Source organism: Microtus pennsylvanicus, chromosome 2 (assembly GCF_037038515.1).
Source record: "Microtus pennsylvanicus isolate mMicPen1 chromosome 2, mMicPen1.hap1, whole genome shotgun sequence".
Lineage (NCBI taxonomy): Eukaryota > Metazoa > Chordata > Mammalia > Rodentia > Cricetidae > Microtus > Microtus pennsylvanicus.
In genome coordinates, this window is record NC_134580.1 from 80,703,335 (window position 1) to 80,723,424 (window position 20,090).

At 45.5% G+C, this 20,090-nt stretch overlaps 1 protein-coding gene across 2 annotated transcripts; it reads left to right on the forward strand.

The window, feature by feature from the left end:
* Window positions 1-982: 982 nt before the first annotated feature.
* On the forward strand, window positions 983-19,852 carry Cd59 (CD59 molecule (CD59 blood group)). 2 transcript variants are annotated; one of them, XM_075961580.1, is made up of 4 exons: window positions 983-1,110; window positions 9,425-9,500; window positions 17,024-17,125; window positions 18,652-19,852. In XM_075961580.1, exons 2-4 carry the CDS (start codon window positions 9,443-9,445, stop codon window positions 18,870-18,872), a joined length of 381 nt encoding a protein of 126 aa, XP_075817695.1. In that variant the 5' UTR covers window positions 983-1,110; window positions 9,425-9,442; the 3' UTR covers window positions 18,873-19,852. The 2 variants fall into 2 exon arrangements, with proteins under 2 accessions (XP_075817695.1, XP_075817694.1); XM_075961579.1 differs by lacking the exon at window positions 983-1,110 and adding an exon at window positions 8,491-8,604.
* Window positions 19,853-20,090: the final 238 nt, after the last annotated feature.

Consider the following 20,090-nt stretch of genomic DNA (forward strand, 5'->3'; position numbering starts at 1 on the left):
GAAAAAGAAAATGACAAAAAAATAAACCCACAAAAAAAAAATGAAAATTTACTTCTTATTGCTGAGGACTGAAAGACTTTAAAACAAACAGACTTAAGGGGCTGGAGAGATGGCTCAGTGGTTAAAAGCAGTGGTTTTCTTTTGGAGGACCTGGGTTCAATTCCCAGCACCCACGTGGCAGCTCACAACTGTCTGTAACACCCGTTCCAGGGAACTCAACACCCATGGCAAAAACACCAATGCACGTAAAATAAAATAAATTTAGAAAAATAACCTAAAACCTCTAACTGGATCATTGTTTCCTTTCTCCCATCCCTTATTCCCCCATCCCCATGGCCTAACTTGGATTTTTGTCTCATGTATGCTTCCTTTTCCAAAGCAGGCCTGAGATGCCACAGCTTCCCAGACCGATTCTCGAGTACCTTCTGTTCCCCTAGGAGGATTCCTCTTGGACTGTTTACTCTTTTTTCAGTTATTGTTCCTGTTGCTTCTTTACTGGATGTGACTCTTTCCAATTGGTAAGTGGCAACTTCATATTACGCCTGCACTCGGGAAGGTCTGAGCGGTAGTTGTGGTCCCTGGTCAGCCCACAGAAGTTTTCAAATGCTCGACAGAATTTTTTGTTGTTTTTTTTTTTTTTTTTTTTTGTTTTTTGTTTTGTTTTTCTAGACAGGGTTTCTCTGTGGTTTTGGAGCCTCGACAGAATTTTGTTATGATTCCAAACAAAACACTCCGTAGCTAAAGATACCCACGACGGGCAAAGAGAGAGCTCTGGGCGCCAGCAAACATGGCCACAAAAACATTTTGGGGAGTGACTTTTTTCAGAGAGGGAAAATCAGAAGCAATTTGGGGTAAGGAATCAGAGGGAGACAGACGCCTGTCTTTGCTGTTGTTTGGGTTTTGAGAATCTAGCTGCCGAGCTCCCTCTATAGGAGGCAAAGACTGAATTGCGACTGGGGGTGTGGCCACAGTTCTTGGGAGTGGCCAGAGGAGCTCCGTAGCTATTCAGCCGACTGGCGGAGCTCGAAACCAGGTGCTTGTAACGCAGCAGAAAAACCTCCAGCACTAAGAAACGGCGGCGTCTGGGTCTACGGAACTGCGAGGTGGCAGGTAAGCAAGGGCGCAGTGTCGGCTGTAGCAGGACCTGGGGTGAGAGGTGGGAGTACTTCGGGAGCGGGAGCGGGAGCGCATGCGTTCGGTAAGCTGTCCTTGTTTCTTCTCTCTGGGGTGGCCTTTCTCCTTGTAGTAGTTCGGGACGTCTCTCCCTGGCTTGTAGCTCCGCCGGCCTTCTTCATTATAATAAAACACACTGCCGCAGGCCGGTTCCCGAAAGCCTCTACTTTGCTCCCACGCACGGTTCAGGAGCTCGGCATTCCCTCGGCGCCTGCCCGGGGGACGCCCCTCCACCCCCACCCCACCGCGCTGCTCAGATAAGGCAGTGGCGGGGGAGCCGAGGGGTAGCCTCAGCCCCGATGACTTACTGCTTTTCTTCTGGTCGAGGTCCAAATTTAAAACTGTTTAGCAGATATTTTTGGTGCATGGGTACGGTGCCACCCTTCAGTCTGAGGGAGGACTTTGAAAAGAACCTTAGGCAATGAGTGCCATTTGTTTTTGTTGGTAGCTAGTCCTAAGCAAGCTATTTAACATTGTTTTCTCGTCAGTAAAAGGGAAAGCCTTACTTCACAGGGTGGTACTGAACACTAAGGTCGCTCGTGGAAAAGCTGGTTGACCTCCGGGAATATGGAAAACGGCAATTGTTAAGGAGACTTCAATCCCTCCCAGGGCCATCTTTTAAAAGCCCCTTCTCCAGAGCTGACACACAGACCTCAGAATGTCAATGAGGACGCTCACAACATTGCTCTTAACAGTCTGGGGAGGCTAAGAGGGAGTTGCCTCATGCACCAAACAAGCTGAAATTTTTGTCATGTACTTTATTGTAAATGGAAAACCTTCCATTTCACTGGGTGGGTTGAAAGAGAAAATCCCAACTCAAACGGATTTTAGGGTTGGGAATACCGGGATGAGCCAGGGATTTGAGGTCCTGGAACAGGTTGTAAAGAGAGGGAAGCCACTGTAGGTGAAGCTGAAATCCTGTGCAATTTTAAGAGCACTGGGGGCCTACCCAGGGCCTCTAGGTGGCTGGGAGGGGCTTTCCCATTGTGATGGTGGCTTGCTCTTTGTCCCCAGCTGCTGATGTAATTACTGAGTCAAGGATCTCTGGGTGTCTGTTTCATGCTTAGCTACGTAGCATGTCCAAGCTTGTAAGAACACAAGATCTTTAGGCCTTTGAGACTGCCAACGCTAAGCCACTTAGTTCCCAGGCGTTGATAAGTACAAGCAAGATGCATCCAAAGTGACTTTGTGACTACCCTGTTGTCTTGGGACAGGTAATTCCATTCCTCTGGCTCTATGAACTTGCTATAAAATGATAATGTTTACTTTATATAACATACTTAGCCCCAGTCTCCCAAGTGTTGCGACTACACCCAGTGTCTACACTGTCTGTGAATCCTATGGAAATTGCTGGTGTTGAAATCTCTAATCGCTGTGGCTCAGTGCTGGTGTTGCTTCTGGGTTCCTTTCTTAGTTTGTAAAAGGAAAGGGGTGGGAGGAGAGAATCTCCTGGTGGGTTTTGTTGTTGTTGTTGTTGTTATTTGTTTGTTTTGGTTTTTGCTGCATTTATTTTGGCAGCTGAATTACAATCTCCATCTATGTTCATGGTTCCAGGCTGAAATCTATGCCTAAAATGCTGTCTCACTATTTCCAGTAATGAGGCTGCTGCTTATAGCAGGCTTAGGGCTTTTGTTCTTTTTGTTTGGATTCGGAGTCTTGCTTTATTGACCAAATGGATCGAAACTCTTGGATTCCTGTCGTCTTCTCACCTCAGCTGGGACTATAGGCACGTGCCATCGTGTGCTTTATAATAGTTTTTATTGCTGCCAAGTGAATAAAAAATAGCTTAAGACAACACAAACCTTCCAGTTCCTTCATCTACACCTGGAGTCTGGTTAGAGTCAACACTGAACTACAAGGTGGCAGGCTTCCTTCCCTTCTGGAGACCTTTGTGACTGGAGAACCCCCGATCTGATTTCCTTGAGAGGTGTCAGTTACGGAGCATTCTTAGCTTCTAGAGGCCATGAGTATGCCATGGCCAATAGAGCAGAGTTAGCAACAGTAAGATGTTTCACACCCTCTTCATGTTCTGTTTCCAGTGTCTGACAGCTTCTGCTCCCTTCCTCTCCCATTTGAGGACCCTGTGATTACGCTGGGACATTGACAATAATGTACATAATCCAGGGTCAATGAAGGTTACCGAGAGAGCATGCCTGTCGTCTCAGGTTTTAGAGTTAAGGTCTGGATGTTTTTATGGAAAGAGATGTTACTTTGGCGCCCGCGGCTGCTGTCTTATAAACTATCTCCCCTTCACTCTAGTTGCTCAGTGCAAGAAGTGGTTACATAGACCTTGTTATTGTTGTAAGGAGTGTTTTGTCAGGAGTGCAGGCATTAGCCCTTTCCCCTAATATTTGCCCCCAAACTGAAGTTAACTAGCAATCAAGCCTAATGGCTTGGGTTTGGTTACAAGTCACATCAAGTGGTGTAATCGTATGGGCCGCAGAACAAAAGACTCTTCTAATTATTTCATTAACACTAACAGCTCATTTTACAGCCCTGCGGAGAGGGAGAGTCACTTTCAACCCTTGAGCTAGGTCACTGCCGCCTCCTCCTTCCCAGTGTGGTCTCTAGGAACATCTGCAGCACTTGGGGACTGTGAACAGTGCTCCCCCACCCCTGTCGGGCTGTTGACTAGGCCACCCAGACTCTAGGTCCAGGGATCTACTCATTCTCTGCATGAGCTACATGGTCCAAGAAATTGAGAACCAGTGTCTAAGCCTCTTTTATGTAGCCCAGTGCGCCACATGTCTGCTCACTTGACATAAAATTCCAGGATTGTTTATTAGTCTACATGTGAGCTATAGAGGCTGAGATCAAATCTACTCCACAGTAGTAAGTATGCCCTCAGAAATTCCTTGAACACTTCATCATAAATAATTATTTAATGTGACAAGTGCTTTTGCCTGGTTCTTACATGTCTGTGTCCATGTAAGTAAATGAGTAAAAGTATATTTCTTTAAACTTGTATTTGGGAAGCTAGATTCTGTGTGTGTGTGTGTATGTGTGTGTATGTGTGTGTATGTGTGTGGTGTGTATGTGTGTGTGTGTATGTGTGTGTGTGTGTGTGTGTTACATATTACAGTCACACTGCATTTTCTGTCTACCAATATAGCAAAAGTATTTGTTATCCAAAACATTTACAGCAACTTAGCCAGTGAAGCTTGTTGTCCCTTTTGGTTTCCCTTGGATGGCAATGCATAAGTAATTGTCAGGTTGGATTTGTTATAGAATGAAAAAGTTTACTATAGCAATTTTTAGATTTTGCCTCTTTGAAAGTTTTAAAGTTACATTGATCTCTTCATTTGTTGTATTAGTATACCGTAGCGCCTTTAGGAAAGATCAGAGGATGACTTTCAGGAGCTGGGTTTCTTTTTCCACCATCTGGATGGTGGGGACTGAGCTCAGATGCCGAGGATTGGCAGCAGGCACCTTTATCTGCCGAGCCTTCTCACACTCTCTGTTTGCTTTGTTTGTTTGTAGCCTATTACTGGCTTCGAAAGGATCTTGTAGGGTCTCTCCTCTGTGACTGCCACTGTGCGAGCATCCCCGAGGGACAGAGAACATTAGAGGAATTGCTTCCTGACCTGCTGATACTGTGTATGACCAGCCCGTGGGCAAGGTGTGGGCGGAGACTGCTTTTAGTTTCCCAGCCACTTGGACCCGAATAATCACACAAAAACTTTATTAATTTCAACACTGTTTGGTCGAGCATATTCCTGGCTAACTCTTGTGTTTTAATCAATCTGTGTAACACCATGTGCCTGTGGCCTACTGGCAAGGTTCTTTCAGCAGCTGCATAGCCTCTCCCTGACTCCGCTTACTCTCTATCTCTGTTTGGAGTTCCCACCTTGCTTTATTCTGCTAAGCCTTTGACCAGAACAGCTTTATTCAGTAACCAATAAAAGCAATACATATAAAGAAGGACATCCTACATCAGCAAGGCAGGTAAGGGATGGTGTGTTTAGGAAATCTAGAATGCAGGCTAGGATGTAGCTCAGGCAAAGAGCTTTCCTGGGACCCTGTCTTAGGAAACACATAGAATAACCTCCCCTCTCTGTTGAAAACTGTCTGCATAACAGCCCTGGTTCTTCTTTCATTTCCCCTGGCTCCAGCGGCTGTGTGTTTTTCTGTTCTGATACACTGGAAGAAATTCAGAGGTATAGTGCTTTGACTACAGTGCCTTGACTTAAAGTATAATTAATTTCCAGGCCAGGTCTCAGCCCAGGACAGAGAAAATTCCAGGATTGTTTATTAGTCTACATGTTTGCCTTTTAAAGTGCTACATGACATTCTCGTCTGCGTTGAATTTTTAAAATGTGTGTGTGCGCTCACACGTGTATTTACTGGGTTGAATTCAGGGTGTCCAGTCTCAGGCCTTATGTGTGACTTGTCCAGCAAGCACTCTGCCACCGGAAGATACATCCTTAGTTCTTAAAAATGGTTTGGTTTTTGTTAGTTTGTTTTTTGCTGGTTTTTGTGTGTGTGTGTGTGTGTTGGGGGGGAGGGTTGGGTTTTTTGTTTTTTGGTTTATTTTTTATTGTTTAAAATTTTGAGTAAGGTTTTTCTAATGTATTCTGTTGTCCTTCAACTCACTCTAGTCCAGACAGGCTTTGAATTTGTGCTCTTCCTGTCTGAGCCTCCCAAGTAGCTAAGATCACTGGCCTGTGGTAGCAGGCCCTGTTGAAGTCTTATTTTTATATTTTATTCTCATGGACAATGATTTTTAACCTCTTTACAAATTAAAAACTGAAATAAGGGATTTGATTGTTTTGATGTTATATAAATTGGAGACAAATTGGTATTAAAATATGGTGTCATTTTTTAGGAAAACTAGAAAATCATTCGGGCTTCATCTTTCACAATTATATGAAATGACTAAATGTTCTGATTAGATATTGGAGCCTATATACATGCATTGCACGCACACACACACGCACGTGCACACACACGCACACACACATATGCAAACATGAAACGTTCTTTGTCTCAAGTAGTCAATTTTAAGAGCTACTATATATACTATATATATATATATATATATATATATATATGCTTTATATCTAATTAGGTAGGGTAATCGATAAATAAAAAGAAACTACACATGAAGTACATATGTGTATATTTAAAATAATCATTGCCTTTTCTGTTTGTTGTTAAAAAAAACTAGGTATAAGCCAACAGCTCCTAATTTTATCATTCTGTCAATAAACACACATTCTAAAATGTTCAGAAAATTAATGTGGTATTAGAAACATTTTATTATTAGGTGTGTGTGTGTGGTGTGTGTGTGTGTGTGCATACATTTTAAGGGGAAAGTAATACAGTTACAGCTTTTCCTCCCCTTTGTACTGGTACTCTACAGTTGAGCTATATCCTCAGCCCTGTAGCCACAACTGGCTTGTATCTTAGTTCCTGATTCTGCAGCATGGGACAGCATCATAATCTACATATCTCCTCACGGACATGCATGACCTTAAGTTTTTTTTTTTTTTTTTTGGTTTTTCGAGACAGGGTTTCTCTGTGGCTTTGGAGCCTGTCCTGGAACTAGCTCTGTAGACCAGGCTGGTCTCGAACTCACAGAGATCCACCTGCCTCTGCCTCCCGAGTGCTGGGATTAAAGGCGTGCGCCACCATCGCCCGGCTGACCTTAAGTTTTTACTCTTGACCAATGCTTTCACAACAGGACTTTTTCTTTTGATGAAACAAAACAAAACAAACAAACAACAAATTAAAGACATCACCTTAGAACCAGGTTAATGAGCTCGCTACCCAGGAAAATGTCCTACTATCCAGGGCTCTCTGCAGTTGTGTTCTCTACAGCCTCAAATGCTGGTCCTCAACAGACTCCCCAGCCTTCTTTCTGTGGGTTTTATTCAGAATGACTTTGGGCTGCTTCTGTCTTTTCTTTCTTTTTTATTGTTTTGAGACAGGCTCTCACTGTGTGAACCCTGGCTGACCTAGAAAACTCTCCATAAACCAGGCTGTCCCCAAAACTCAGAGATCCACCTGCCTCTGCCTCTGCCTCCCAAGTGCTGGGATTAAAGGTGTGTGCCACCATGAGCTGTCTCTAATAATTAAGTCTGTGCTCAAAGGAGAAAGTCTTTCCATTGGCTCTTGTCTTTGAAGATTAATCAGGAGAATGTTCTTTGGAAGAACAAAATGTCACTTGGAATCTTAGCAAAGTTGCTACAGTAGTTCATAGGAGCAAACCCACAACTACTAAATCAAGGTTTGCTTAGAAAAGGTTTGTTGAGTCCTCTGGACAGAGCCTGTAAATGGTGCTTGTTTATGTGGGCTGACAGTACTCCCTTGATCTTTTCTGCAGTTAAACTGTAGTTTTTATTGAGTTTTTTTTTTATTTTGGGAATTCTGAAATGGAGTTACTGAAGTACAGATGATGATCAGTGACTTTTAAAAAGGAAACATGAAGTGTGCAAATTTGCCTGTGGTCTCAGAGTATAAAAACAATACTTGGTTCATTATAGAAAGCACTTGGGGGGTGGGGAAAGTAGAGGATCCGGAGGAATAGAGGATTTCTGTCTCACTTAACTGTTACTGTCAACATTGAAGGCATTTACAGTGCAGCTTCAAGCCAATGGCTGTTCCACTTTCTGACTTGCCACTTGGTCTCTTATGCTCTAAATGCACCTTCGGGCTGCTGGATTCGGTTCTTGTTCCCTGTTCGTGCAGAGGACTGTGATCTAGGACAGTAATCTGTGGGTCTACCTGTAAATAAATAACCCTTTATTATACGTAATTCTGAACTAGTGTGGGGTTATTTTGTAACTTCTGCCATCAGTGTGTATTCCCCAGGGTTGTTTACGTTGGGTACCCTTTAGCAGGACGTTTTCTGGTGTGAGAAGCTCTAAGTAAGCTTCTGTCTTCCCAGTGCCTTTGGGATGTAGGACCATCTTCCCTCCTCCCCTAATGCCATTGCCTGACACAGCTGGTCCTCACTTTCAGAAGGCATCCGAGGCCCTGTTACCTATTTGAGGACTTCCGGTCAACACTCTATGCTCCCTTACAGTAGTTTTCCATGCCCCAAGTCCTGCCTAACCTGAGTCTGTAAGCCATCCTTTACACTCAGAATTCTCGAAGCATGAGTAACCAGGCAGGAAGCTGACAGCACACTGACGAAATAGGTCACTAGGAAGGAAAGGGCCAGGCCCTGTTTGCCCTTGAAAATACACATACCCCACGGTGGCTCTGTCCAGTTCCTATCATGGGCAATGTAGAAATTGCCTGTTTTAGTTTCTCCATCTTCCGCTGGCCTTGGTCAGCAGACTGCCTTCAAAGGCATGAGGCTGGTGACACCCTGAAGACAAAGGTGGTTACCCCCTCTGTCTGCCAGGCCTGAGCCTTGGCCTGTGGTCTCAGAAGAAAAGCATGCAGAGCCCCGTGGTTTCAGTGACTTGCCACCTCCCTGCCAAGGTAGGTCCCAAGATATACAGGAGGATCATGATGCTTCTTAAATCCGCTCCCAAAACTTGGCATGCAGGAAGATGTGAAACCTTCTGCTCCTTCGTTTCCTTATTGGGCGAAAGGAATGTCCCAGGCATTTCCGCACTGGCCCTTTCACCTGCTGCTTGTTCCCAGCCACCTGGTCGCTTACGCGGAGAGGTCTTAGTCATTAGTGTTACCCAGGAGCTGCTTCCTTTCCTAAAGTGGACAGACACCTAGCAGAGGAAGCTGAGCTCCCATAGAGACGCAGGCTTTGCTGCTCGCGCTTTCTGATGCCTTCCAGAGACTTAGGCTCTCTCACCTTGTGGCCTGCCCTAGGGAAAGGGCGCTCCAACAAAACCAGCCGCATGGGCAGGGTAGTTACCACGTGAATCAGTTGTCTCGCATTTTCATTGGACTAAGCGACCCTTATGGGTACAGTACTGAGTATCAAACTCAGGGCCGTATGCATGCTAGATGAGCATCCTTGGCCCAGAGAAGGATAGTGTGGCCAGGAACACTGACTTATATGAACTAAGTTTCTTAAGGGTCCGATGTGGGTAGGGTGGAGTTCCTGCCCGAGACTTTGACTCCTACATGGCTGTTCTTCTCCCCAAGATGGACATTTCTTCACAAGCTGAGGTCTTGAAGCAAGAGGAGAGGACCGTCACAGCCTTACTCAGAACCTTGCCCCGGTGGAAGTTTCATGCCTGTTCTGTGCTTTTCCCAAGACCTCCTTGGACTCCAGTTGGTGGTTTTGGAAATAGCTGGAAGGTATCTGTCAGTCAGTGACGACTCTTGTTTGTTCCAGATTTGGTGGACGGGCACAATGAGCGTTCAAAGGCAACTCATCACACTCCTGCTTCTGGCTGTCCTCTGTTCCACAGGTGAGTGAGCCAGACCCTCTAGACTTGCCCTTGCCCATGATGCTTCTTTTTCTTGGGCCTCTGGGAGTTTGAGTTGCTGCCGCTGGCATCCAGTCCCTCATTAAGGCCTGGCTTTGGTTCTTGTGCTTGTGACAACACTGATGCTTTGGGGTGCCTTTCATGGGGTGTCTGCCTGAGTTAAAGCCCATCCTGGCTTACAGAGCTGTTTGTTTGGTTGTTTGTTTTCTTTTTAAACAGGAGTGGAGATCAGGTTTTTCCCTGGCCCACTACATACTACTCTGGGATTTCAGCAGGTATCATCCTTAAAATGCTCTACAAGACCTTTTTGAAAGCTCTCAGGTGTGGGGTAGAAGGGAGGGCACTGGGTAGCTTGTCTTTTTGAAAGCTCTCAGGTGTGTGGTAGAAGTGGGGGCACTGGGTAGCTTGTCTTTTTGGACAAGACTTTATTAGGGTTACTAATGCCATGGCTATACAAACAGACAGCAAGTAGTAGGGACCCTGATGAGGCAGGTAAAGTGGAAGCACCTTACAGGGCTCAAAGGGAGAAGGTTTCACAGCATGAGTCTGCAGCCTGGCCGTCTCTGACGTGGAGGATGTGGCTTTTGTCACTCCTGAGAACTCTGAACTTCCTTGGGGAAGGGAGAATGGAGCCTGCCATATCCTTTTGGAGTAGAAGCACCTGGGCTTTGGGGTTCACAGTTGGACTCCCAGTGAGGAACATGGTTATTTCCTCTATAGAAGAAAGTAGCAGCAGCAGTCTAGGCTGGATGCTAACACCTTTGCCCTCCCCACCCCCCACAATTGCTGTGATTCCCCTGCAGGCTTTTATAGCATGCAGGGAGAAAAAAATCCACGAAAAGAAACAAGAATGAAACTGGGTCCAGCCTGATTTTATTGTAACCGGTGCTGGATCAAGACTTCTAGAGTCTGGCCCAGATCAGTTTACTTTAGTCATATTTAAGTACAGCCCAATTTTGGAAAAAATTAGTCATATTTAAGTACAGCCCAATTTTGGAAAAAAAGTATTTAGGTAACAATTAACTCAGTCCCAAAAGTACACAGCCATTTAAGATATAATTTACATTGAGATTCCTTGCAAAGTACATCGGGCTTCTTTCGCAAGAATGGGTGCTGTTTACTCAGAGATTGTGCCCAAGATTTAGGGTCCAGGGAGCTTCAGGTAAACACACACCTGTGGGAGGTAGGATTGGCCTGGCCCTCAGATAACACAGAAGTCACTTAGCTGTCGTAAAGCACAAGTGACCTCACTCAGAAGAGTGGATTTTATGGTCTAAAAGCAATGGTCAAGACTTAGGGGAAAAGGTCTTGCACAAGTAAAAACGTAAATCCTGGGAGAAGCGGCAGCCTGCCCCAGCAGACAGCCAAGGACCACCAGGTTGTAAACCTGCATCACTCCTGGCGTTCCAGGAGGAGCAGCTGCCACCTCTTTCCGTGGAAGAGATCAGCTGTGTGTTTGACTTTCCTGTTTTTCCCAACTTGTCTGTGTGCTCAAGGCCTTTTTGCTCTCAACACGAGGGCCCTGAGGGCAGCCTTCTGAGTGCTGTCCTTCCCCCTCCCCACCCTCACTCCCCCCCACACCATTTTCCCGTGCCACCGAGATAGTGGTCATGATGGTTGCAGCCACAGCTAAATAAACCAAATCTTACACATGCACATGCCTGTCTTTAGTCTGAGCATCTGACATGTATTCACTTACCTAACCCTCTTGCCAACTTAGCAGATTGTGTACTTATCTCCATTTTACAAATGACACAATTGAGGCCCCCAAAGGATTATGAACTTATGAAATAATTCTCACAAGGGATTTTGAATGCATGAAATAATACCCGCAAGTAGTATGTCAAAATGTGACCCCAATCTGCCACCGGAATTCCAGGTTTTCACTCACTGTGGGCCACTGTAGGATGCATAAAGACCATCCATGTCTGGGTGCCCTTCTCCTGGCTTCTGAAGAAAGCTGTTTTATGCTTCTGTAACAGCGGAAACACCCACTTGTGTTATTATAAGATCAAGGGTTATTTTCTGCCCGTATCATATTCTTAGAACATCCTAGTCATTATTGGCTTTGGGAGTGGGGTAGGGAGGGTGGGGGTCAAGATGGAAAACCCAGCAAGCAACACAATGAGCCAAAACAGAAGTTTTGGCTGGGCTGTTGTGGCACATGCCTTTAATCCCAGCACTTGAGGGGCAGAGGCAGGCAGATCTCTGTGAGTTCGAGGCCAGCCTGGTCTACAGAGCTAATTCCTGGACACCTAGGGCTGTTACACAGAGAAACCCAGTCTTGATAAAACAGAGAGAGAGAGAGAGAGAGAGAGAGAGAGAGAGAGAGAGGAGAGAAAGAGAAAAAGAAAGAAAAAAGAAAGAAAGGAAAGAAAGAAAGAAAGAAAGAAGAAAAGAAAGAGAAAGAAAGAAAGCAGGAGGTTCCTGCAGGGCTGGAGTGCTCGTGGCACACCCTGACTGCGGGTCTATCAGGAACGCTGTAGAGCTCCGCCTTTGTTCCTGCACAGTTTACAAAAGGTCAGTGAGGCGTTGGCTGCACAGCAGAGAGAATGGAAGCGCACCCCACATTCCATCCCTGCCTCCTGGCCCACCTCTCGTTGCACCTAGCTGTGAGGCACTGTAATGTGGCCCACCTCTGCCACGTCATGTTTCATTCTTAACTGTTCTTCCTGCTGCGTTTCCTGTCATTACAGTAGCCTGACACGGTCATTTGCAATTGTCAGGGGAGCGAGCATCGTTAGAGTAGCAGCTGCCCTGTGACAAGTTTGGGATATACCTCAGTCCTTTCCTCAGAGAATTTGGGTGTGATGGTAAAGGTAGGGGAGAAAGGGAGAGAAAGGGAGAGAAAGATAGAAAGCTTTTTGTTGTTTGTTTGTTTTTGTTTTTTGTTTGAGACAGGATTTCTTTGTATAATTCTGGCTGTTCTTGAACTAGCTCTATAGACCAGGCCGACCTCGAATTAAAGGCATGCGCTACCCCCCACCCCCTGCTGAGAAAGCTGTTTTTAATTGCTATTGTCTAAGAGACCCTTAGACAGTTGCTATTGTCCTAAGAGACCCTTAGACAATTGCTATTGTCCTAAGAAGCCCTCAGGAGAATTTTCTTGGTAATAAGCCTGTGTCAAAGGCAAGAAATGACATTTAACCTTTTGTAGTGAAGAAAATCAAGTAGCACAGGTTTTTCTATTGTTACAACAGTTAGTACAGGCTAACTCTCTCCTGGAACTAGGGCAAGAAGTGGCCCAGAGGGTCAAGTCCCCGTCCTGGCTCAGCAGCAGCCATCCTCTGACTTCCGGCCTGTCCTCTCTTACAGTCTACATTGTTTGTGTCCCCAGCTCAGCGAAGGCAGAAAGTCTCTCGGCTGATAGTCTGGGTTAGAGTCCAAGCTTTGTTACCGTGATGTTCATCATGTGACATTCGTCATGTCTGTTAGTATCTTCACCTCAGTTCTCTCTTCTGAAATGGGCCTGCTATTCATACCAGTCTTCTGAAGGGCCTGGTATATAGGTGCACAGACATCGGAGCACTGATTGAATATGCTAGCCAGGGATATGTCTGCCCTACGGAAGTTCCCAGCATGGCATTGGCCTTGTCCTTTCCACCTAAAGTGTTAACACTAAGCCACATTAACCCGGGCTCTAGCCACTTCTGTGGGTGGGCTTATAAACTCGCCCTCAAATAACCAGGCTAGTCCAACACCTCCCTCTCCCCTTCTTCGCTTCTCGTACGTATGTATCTCTGTAGCACAAGGAAGGGACTGTAGAGAAATGACATCCTTAGGCTCCTCACGCTGACACTGCAGAAACGTTTGTTGGAGTCCTGCCTGCAGGCTTGGGGTCCCACTTTGGCTCTGTCCCTCTGTGGCTGGGTGTCCTTCAGTAGTCACTTGACCTCTCTCTCCAGGCACTGGGCTTGTCCTCTACAAACAAAGCAGAGGAGGAGTAAGTTTTGTTTTGTTGTTACTGATGTTTCAGGAGGTTGAACTGGAACCTTGTCAGATCAAATGCCCACTGTCACACCTGTGAGGGCTTACGCTGTATTACAGAGAGCTTGCTTCCTTGCCAGATGCAGAAGTCAAGAGCTCAACTTTTAGAAACATCTGCTTGTTTCTAAACAGAAGCATTGGCCTTAGAACTAAAGGTCAACTCAATCACACTGGGTTTCGTTATGACATAAACATGCATCTTTTCATGAAATTGTAAGTGGGTGCTACAAAATGCTGATGTCATGGTAGAAGCCATGTGACCAGAAGACCATTCTCTCCAGCACACGGTGGCGGGGGGGCTACATCCACACCCACCCGAACTGAGAGGATTCCTTTCTGATTCTTGCCTCGCTTCTTTCACATATGCTGACTGTCATCTCCGCCCTCATGGTATAAAATTGAAGGAGAAGTAAGCCAGAGACGCCGACTCTTAGCTCTCAACAGTCAGAACCAGAGCAGCAGCGCTGCTGTTTTTCTGTCTTTGAATTAGGGAACCGGGCTTAATATCTCTGCTATGACTGGTTGCCCAATCCAGAGTAATGTACACTGTTGTCTTGTGTTGTTTGTATACTTCTGACCCTGGGTCCGTACTAGCAGGAAGCAGTTCAGTGATGATTTGCTATTCCAGAGGTCACTAAACATTTTCTCTAAGTGGCCAGATTACAAATACTTTAGGCTTTACATGCCGGGAGGCAAGGAATCTAATACACTCTGCAAACTCACATAAATAAAAGGGAGGAAACAAATTTCTACAAAATTTTGATTGACAAAAATCCACAACATAATAGCTGCCTATCAGTGTATAATATCTGTCTGCTAATGAGCAGAATAATGGTTTTTGGGGGATAACATTTTGTGTATGGTTTAGTAGTCCCCATCTCCAAATCAGTTTGTTGTAAATGTTCAACTGAAAGTAGTCATCTGAAGAGATTTTTACCTTTGAAAACGTCTCTTCACACCAACAAGTACTGATTATCCATCCTACAGTTCTGCTTGTGAGACCCTCATGGGACGGTGAGGAATGAATCCTTTGGACAGTTTCCATCCACTGTTTTTCCATGCAGACTCTCGCCTTCCAGTGCAAGGCTAGGAGGAAGCTTCCCAGCTAGATGTACAGCTACATGGAGTTTTTGTTTGATTTTTTTGGAGGGGGTACCATGTAGTCTGGGCTGTCCTTGGAATCACTATTCTCTTCTCGAAGGGGATAAGAGATAGTTTATTTTGGAGGCAAATATGAGTGACCATGAGGTTACCCCAAATTCCATTCCAACATGAAAGCAGTTTGATGAGATTTTGTAGTAACAGAACCAAGAAAGTCATAAATGAAGGTGGTATTGGAGTAAACTGGTTGGAAACATTAGGAAAATGGGTTAAAGCCAAGTGGGGACCTCTGTTAGATACTTCAGATCCTCTCTGTGTGTATTTATAGCCTTCTGGTTGGCTAGAACCCAGTGTTCAGTCTGTACATTCCAAACAATTTACCTAACAGTCACAAACTGCTTGGTCAAGTACGGAGTGGGGCCATACATGGCTAAGAGGACTGAGGAAGACTCCAAGGAATTTAATTCTGGATGTCATGTTCCAAACTCATCACAGTCCTTGAAGCCTAGTTAATCAGCTCCAAAGAAGACTCAGTTAAGCCTCCAGCTCTTTTTAGGAACCTTGGTTCACATGGTCTCGAATGTGATTTATTTATTGTCAGAGGTGTGGCAGGGTCTGAAGACAGAGGGGGACCTTCAAAAGGCTTGGAAAAGCCAGAACATTTGTTTTAATTTGGGGAGGGAGGAGTGTCTTGTACTGTGGACGATAAGTTTTGAATCCCAGTTACTCCCCTAACACTGATGTAATAAGGCAATCAAATCCTGGTTTAATGAACAGAGCAAAGCACTCCTGGGTGGCCCTTGGGGGCCGGAGGAATCACATGGCAGATATGGCGACCAGGTCTTGTATAGCCTCTAGGTGTCTCTTGAGCAGCCCCAGGGAGGGACTGACTTTAGCCGGCAGCTCCAGTGGGGATGGGGGGGGGCCCGCTCCTTGGAGCATTGAGGGTGGGCTTCAGTGAAGATGTTGCTGGGTGCTGACAGCGGTCTGGAATGGAGCTCCGAGCTGGAGATTCCAAACAGGAATCTAGATGAATGTGAAGTAGGAGGAAATGTGCCCAGATGTGTTCGCCAGAGGGGGAGGCTGTGCCCTTTCACCTCTGGGGGCTCTGAGCCCCTTGGCGATTGTCGTTTCCTGGAATCCAGACACACAGGGAGTTGGCTTCAGGAGCTCAGACAAGCTCACTATTGCTTCCTGGAAACCCAGAATTAACTCTGAGAACCCGCTGGAGGCCTTTTTTATTCCTCCTGGATTTAGCATTTCTTCCCTGGAAGTCTGGGATGCGGATTGTCTAGGGAGCCTGTCACAGAGTCACAGACAACGTCCTGGTGGGGTGCCTGCTAGTATCTGTTAAGACTGGAGAAAGCATTGTCTAGTTAGCCCCTGGTTTGAACTTAACAGGGGTTTCCTTATGGGGGGGGCTTCAGTGGCCACCTGCTTCCTCTGACGGAGTTGGATGGTTGGTATGAGGAATGTATTTTTTTTTCTTGTTTTCCTATCAGCTGACAAGGGACCTCATTTCCCCAATCTCCTCCTTGCCCCTTTGTGCTGGATTGACCAATTGTGTCACATTGTGAAGCTGAGTTCCCGCCAACCTACACTGGGGCAAAAGATGGAAGTGAAGCCGGGCAATGATGGCGCACGCCTTTAATCCCAGCGCTCGGGAGGCAGAGGCAGGCGGATCTCTGTGAGTTCGAAACCAGCCTGGTCTACAGAGCTAGTTCCAGGACAGGTTACAAAGCCACAGAGAAACCCTGTCTCGAACCCCCCCCCAAAAAAAAAAAGATGAAAGTGATTTTGGTCAGGGCCTTTGCTAGCCCGATTTGCACTCTGCCATACTCTTTTTGGGGAAGAAAGAAATGGACTTGCTGAGTTGCTTTTTCTTTGTTCTTTTCCCCCAAAAGTCACAAACTTTCCAGTTTAGATGGTTACTATGTCAATCCTAACCATGGCTGAACCTCAGGAAGTCCTGTAGGAAAAGAACAACCACCCCCACCACCACCACAATGAAAGTCAGCCACAGTGGAAGTGGGGAGGCAGCTCTCTGGGGAGAGGCAAGAGGGGAGTATGAAGAATGTGCTTACAATATATTGTATGCAACTCTGAAATTGTCATAATCTTGATTAAAGCAGAAAGTCAGGTAGTGGTGGCTGCCAGAGGCACCCTCAGGAGGCAGAGGCAGGTGGATCTCCCGTGAGTTCAAGGTCAGCCTGGTCTACAGAGCAAATTCTTGGACAGCCGGGGCTGCTTTGAGAGACCCTGTCTTGAAAAACAAAAAACAAAACAAAACAAAAAACCCCTCCAAATAAACAAAAGATTAAAACAAGCTGACCCAAACCTGTGCTCACTGGTAAGGTCTGCCTAAGTCATTGTTGGTTTAACGGAACCCAACAGTCTTTCTTTCTTTCTGACTCTAGGTGTTAGCCTCACGTGCTACAACTGTTTAGACCCGGTTTCCCCGTGCAGAGCAAACATCACCTGTTCACCTAACCAGGATTCCTGTCTCATCGCTGTGTCTGGTAAGGGCCCCTGGGTTTCCCGTTTAAGCGTGGTCAGGGCCGAGAACCTGGGAAACTGGACCTAAATCCCACTCATTTGGACTCATCAAGTAACGTCTACTGTTAAGCACCGCCAGCTGGCCACGAATTACTGCACACCAAGCATTTCCTGTATACTTTTCACAAATACGGCATTTCTCACATGACCCTTGGGGTACTTTCCTGTGTGACAGATGAGAAATTGGAGGCTCAGATAATGTAACAGGCAGTCAACATAGGATGTGAGTTTGGAAATTTGATCTTATTCCAAACCTCAGGCTTCTTAATGACGAGAGTGTGCTTGCCTCCCAAACTCGTGGGAGCCTAGGGAGGGATGCAAGATGAAGAAAGGGTTTGAGCAGAACTTTGACTGCGGCCTGTTTGCCTGTCCCAAATGAGTGCAGACCTCTGTCCGACTCCACATGGCTGACCAGGAGAATTGGTCATTCGGGAGGATACTGCAGGAGCTGCAGAGGGGTCTCAAAGAACAAGGTGTCTATGAGCCAGGGAAGGAGCATAATGTGCACAAGCCCATATCATCTGCTATTCTACGTTGGCTAAACTAGAATCTCCACAGAGAACTTAGGAAACGGTAGACAGGGAAGAGCCTGCAGCTGTCCTTTGTGCGTGGCCGCAGCTATAAGCTCCTCAGTAACTGTGTGTGAGCAATGTGTGATCAACTGTATGGAGCAGTGGCCGTCTCAGGATGGTCTGGTGTGTGAGATAAACCCTTTCCAAGAGATAAGAATAAAAACTGCCTTCAGCAGTATTTTCTCTCAGGAAGAAAAAAAATCTTTCAAGTAAGGACCAATCAAAGGTACCTTGTTTTAAAAATAGGAGTACCTGGTAATTTTTATATAAACTCCTGGAGTGTGGCCAGAATTCTAGGCCTTATGTTCAAAGTATTTGATTCCACGGGGGAGGGGAGGAGGGCGGTCTTCCACACTTTCACTGCTAAGGTATAAAATGTAGTAATCCTCCCCGTGAAAACTAGGATCATTCCATTTTTGCTTTTTTGATGATGTTGAAATTTTTTCATTTAATATGTTTTATTTCATTCATTTTTCTTGATCTTAGTCCTTCTTATAGGTATTGAAGTAGTATTTCTCTCTCTCCATCATGTAGTAAACAGATTCATGAATAGATTTTTTTTTAAGTGCTTGCTTTACAAATAGTATTGTCTCTTTTCCTTCACTGTAAAGGTAGAATTGATTGACCAGAGGCAACACCCATTTAAAATCTTAGTAAATATCACTAAGTTTCCCTCATAAATAGAAATAGAACTGCTTATAGCCCCTCCCCCCCAAATTCACACACTGACTGACAAGACTTTAGATTTATGGGGACTTCTCCATTTGTGCCGTCACTTTCTTGTTTCCCTTTATGCCCCAGTTGGGATGCCTATTTCTACCCAAACCTCTCTCTTCCATAGACTGTGCTCCAAGAAAGAATGGCAGGCTCAGAACTGCTCCTGCGTGGCTTCTTAGTGTATGTGTGTCTCTCCACAGGAAGGCAAGTCTATCAGCAGTGCTGGAAATTTTCAGATTGCAATTCCATGTTCATTTTGAGCCGATTAGACCTCACAAATGTCCAGTACAGATGCTGCCAGCTGGACATGTGTAACAAAAAGCTCAAAGAAGATGCAAGAGATGAGGCAACCTCCTTATCTGGGAAGACTGCGTTGCTGGGGACCTCTGTTCTGGCAGCCATCTGGAGGCTGGGTTTCTAAGTCATCACTGAGCTCCGAAGCGCCTCTGTTCTCCATCTTCTTGGGCTGCTGCAGTACTCCAAAGCTGTTATTTTTTTCCATTATAGCCTTTTGGGAAAGAATAAAGTTCACTTGACTATCGTGGATAAGAAGAAGGGACTAAGCAGTGTGAGGAGCACCCTGCACCCAGGGAAAACCACTTGAAGTTTAAGGGTGAAGTTTGTAGATCCAATTCCCATAGGTTATACAAATCTTCCTCTGCTCTTGGGAGGACTGGCTTTCTACTTCTGCTTAAGTGGGCTTTTGGCAACCCTCAGGGATATCTCTCTGGTTCCTAGAATATAGCTGAGAAGTGCGGTCAGTACCTTTAGGGGTGAGCGAGCCAGGGGGATTCTTTTCATCCTTCTGTCACACATAAAATACTTCCATAGCCGTTGCAGATCCTGAGTTGGTGTGCGAGTATTCCAGATGTGAGCTGTCAATCAGGATCACTGATGTTGTTTGTTTGTTTGTTGAAAAAGAAGAAAATAAAGCTATGACTGAAACCCAGATCCTTGAGCAGTCTGTAGGCAAGTGCTGTACCCTGAAGCCATACTCCCAGCTCAAGCCTATTATCTCGACACTGGAGAGGCAAGAGGATTGCCATAAGTTCAAGGCCAGCCTGACCACATAGTGAATTTCAGGTCACCCAGAACTATATAGTAAGACTGCCTCAAAAAAAGAAAGAAAAGTAAAAGAAAAATCAAAACACTAACAAAAAAAAAATGAAGAAGGAAACACAAAAAGTCTGTCTGTTCTTTTTGTAGAAGTACCAGTGACTACAGTTTGAGGTTTTCCTCATCTCTAAATTTTGCATGGGCTTTCCTAACTTTTATTAGAAAAATGTAATTGCCTATAATAATGTTGTATTAAAGTTATTTCCTCTCGTTTTTTTCTTAGAAAAGCAAATTATCTTGACTTTGCTCCACATAATGAAATAATAAACAGTCTGTGCTATATGACAGAGGGGTGTGTTCACTTCAAATGTCACCTAGCAGGAAGACCCTTCACGTGCGCATGCACGAAGGATGGTCACGGTGGAGCAGATTGTGGGGCTGGCATTTGAGATGTTCATTAGACATTTTCAGGAACAGCAGCAGCCTATGCTTTACTCACTAGCCTTGGAAGCCTCCTTCCTAGGGAAGGAGAAGGCCGTTTCCCTGCATGTGCTGGAGTGGCTCACAAGATCCGTAGATGTCA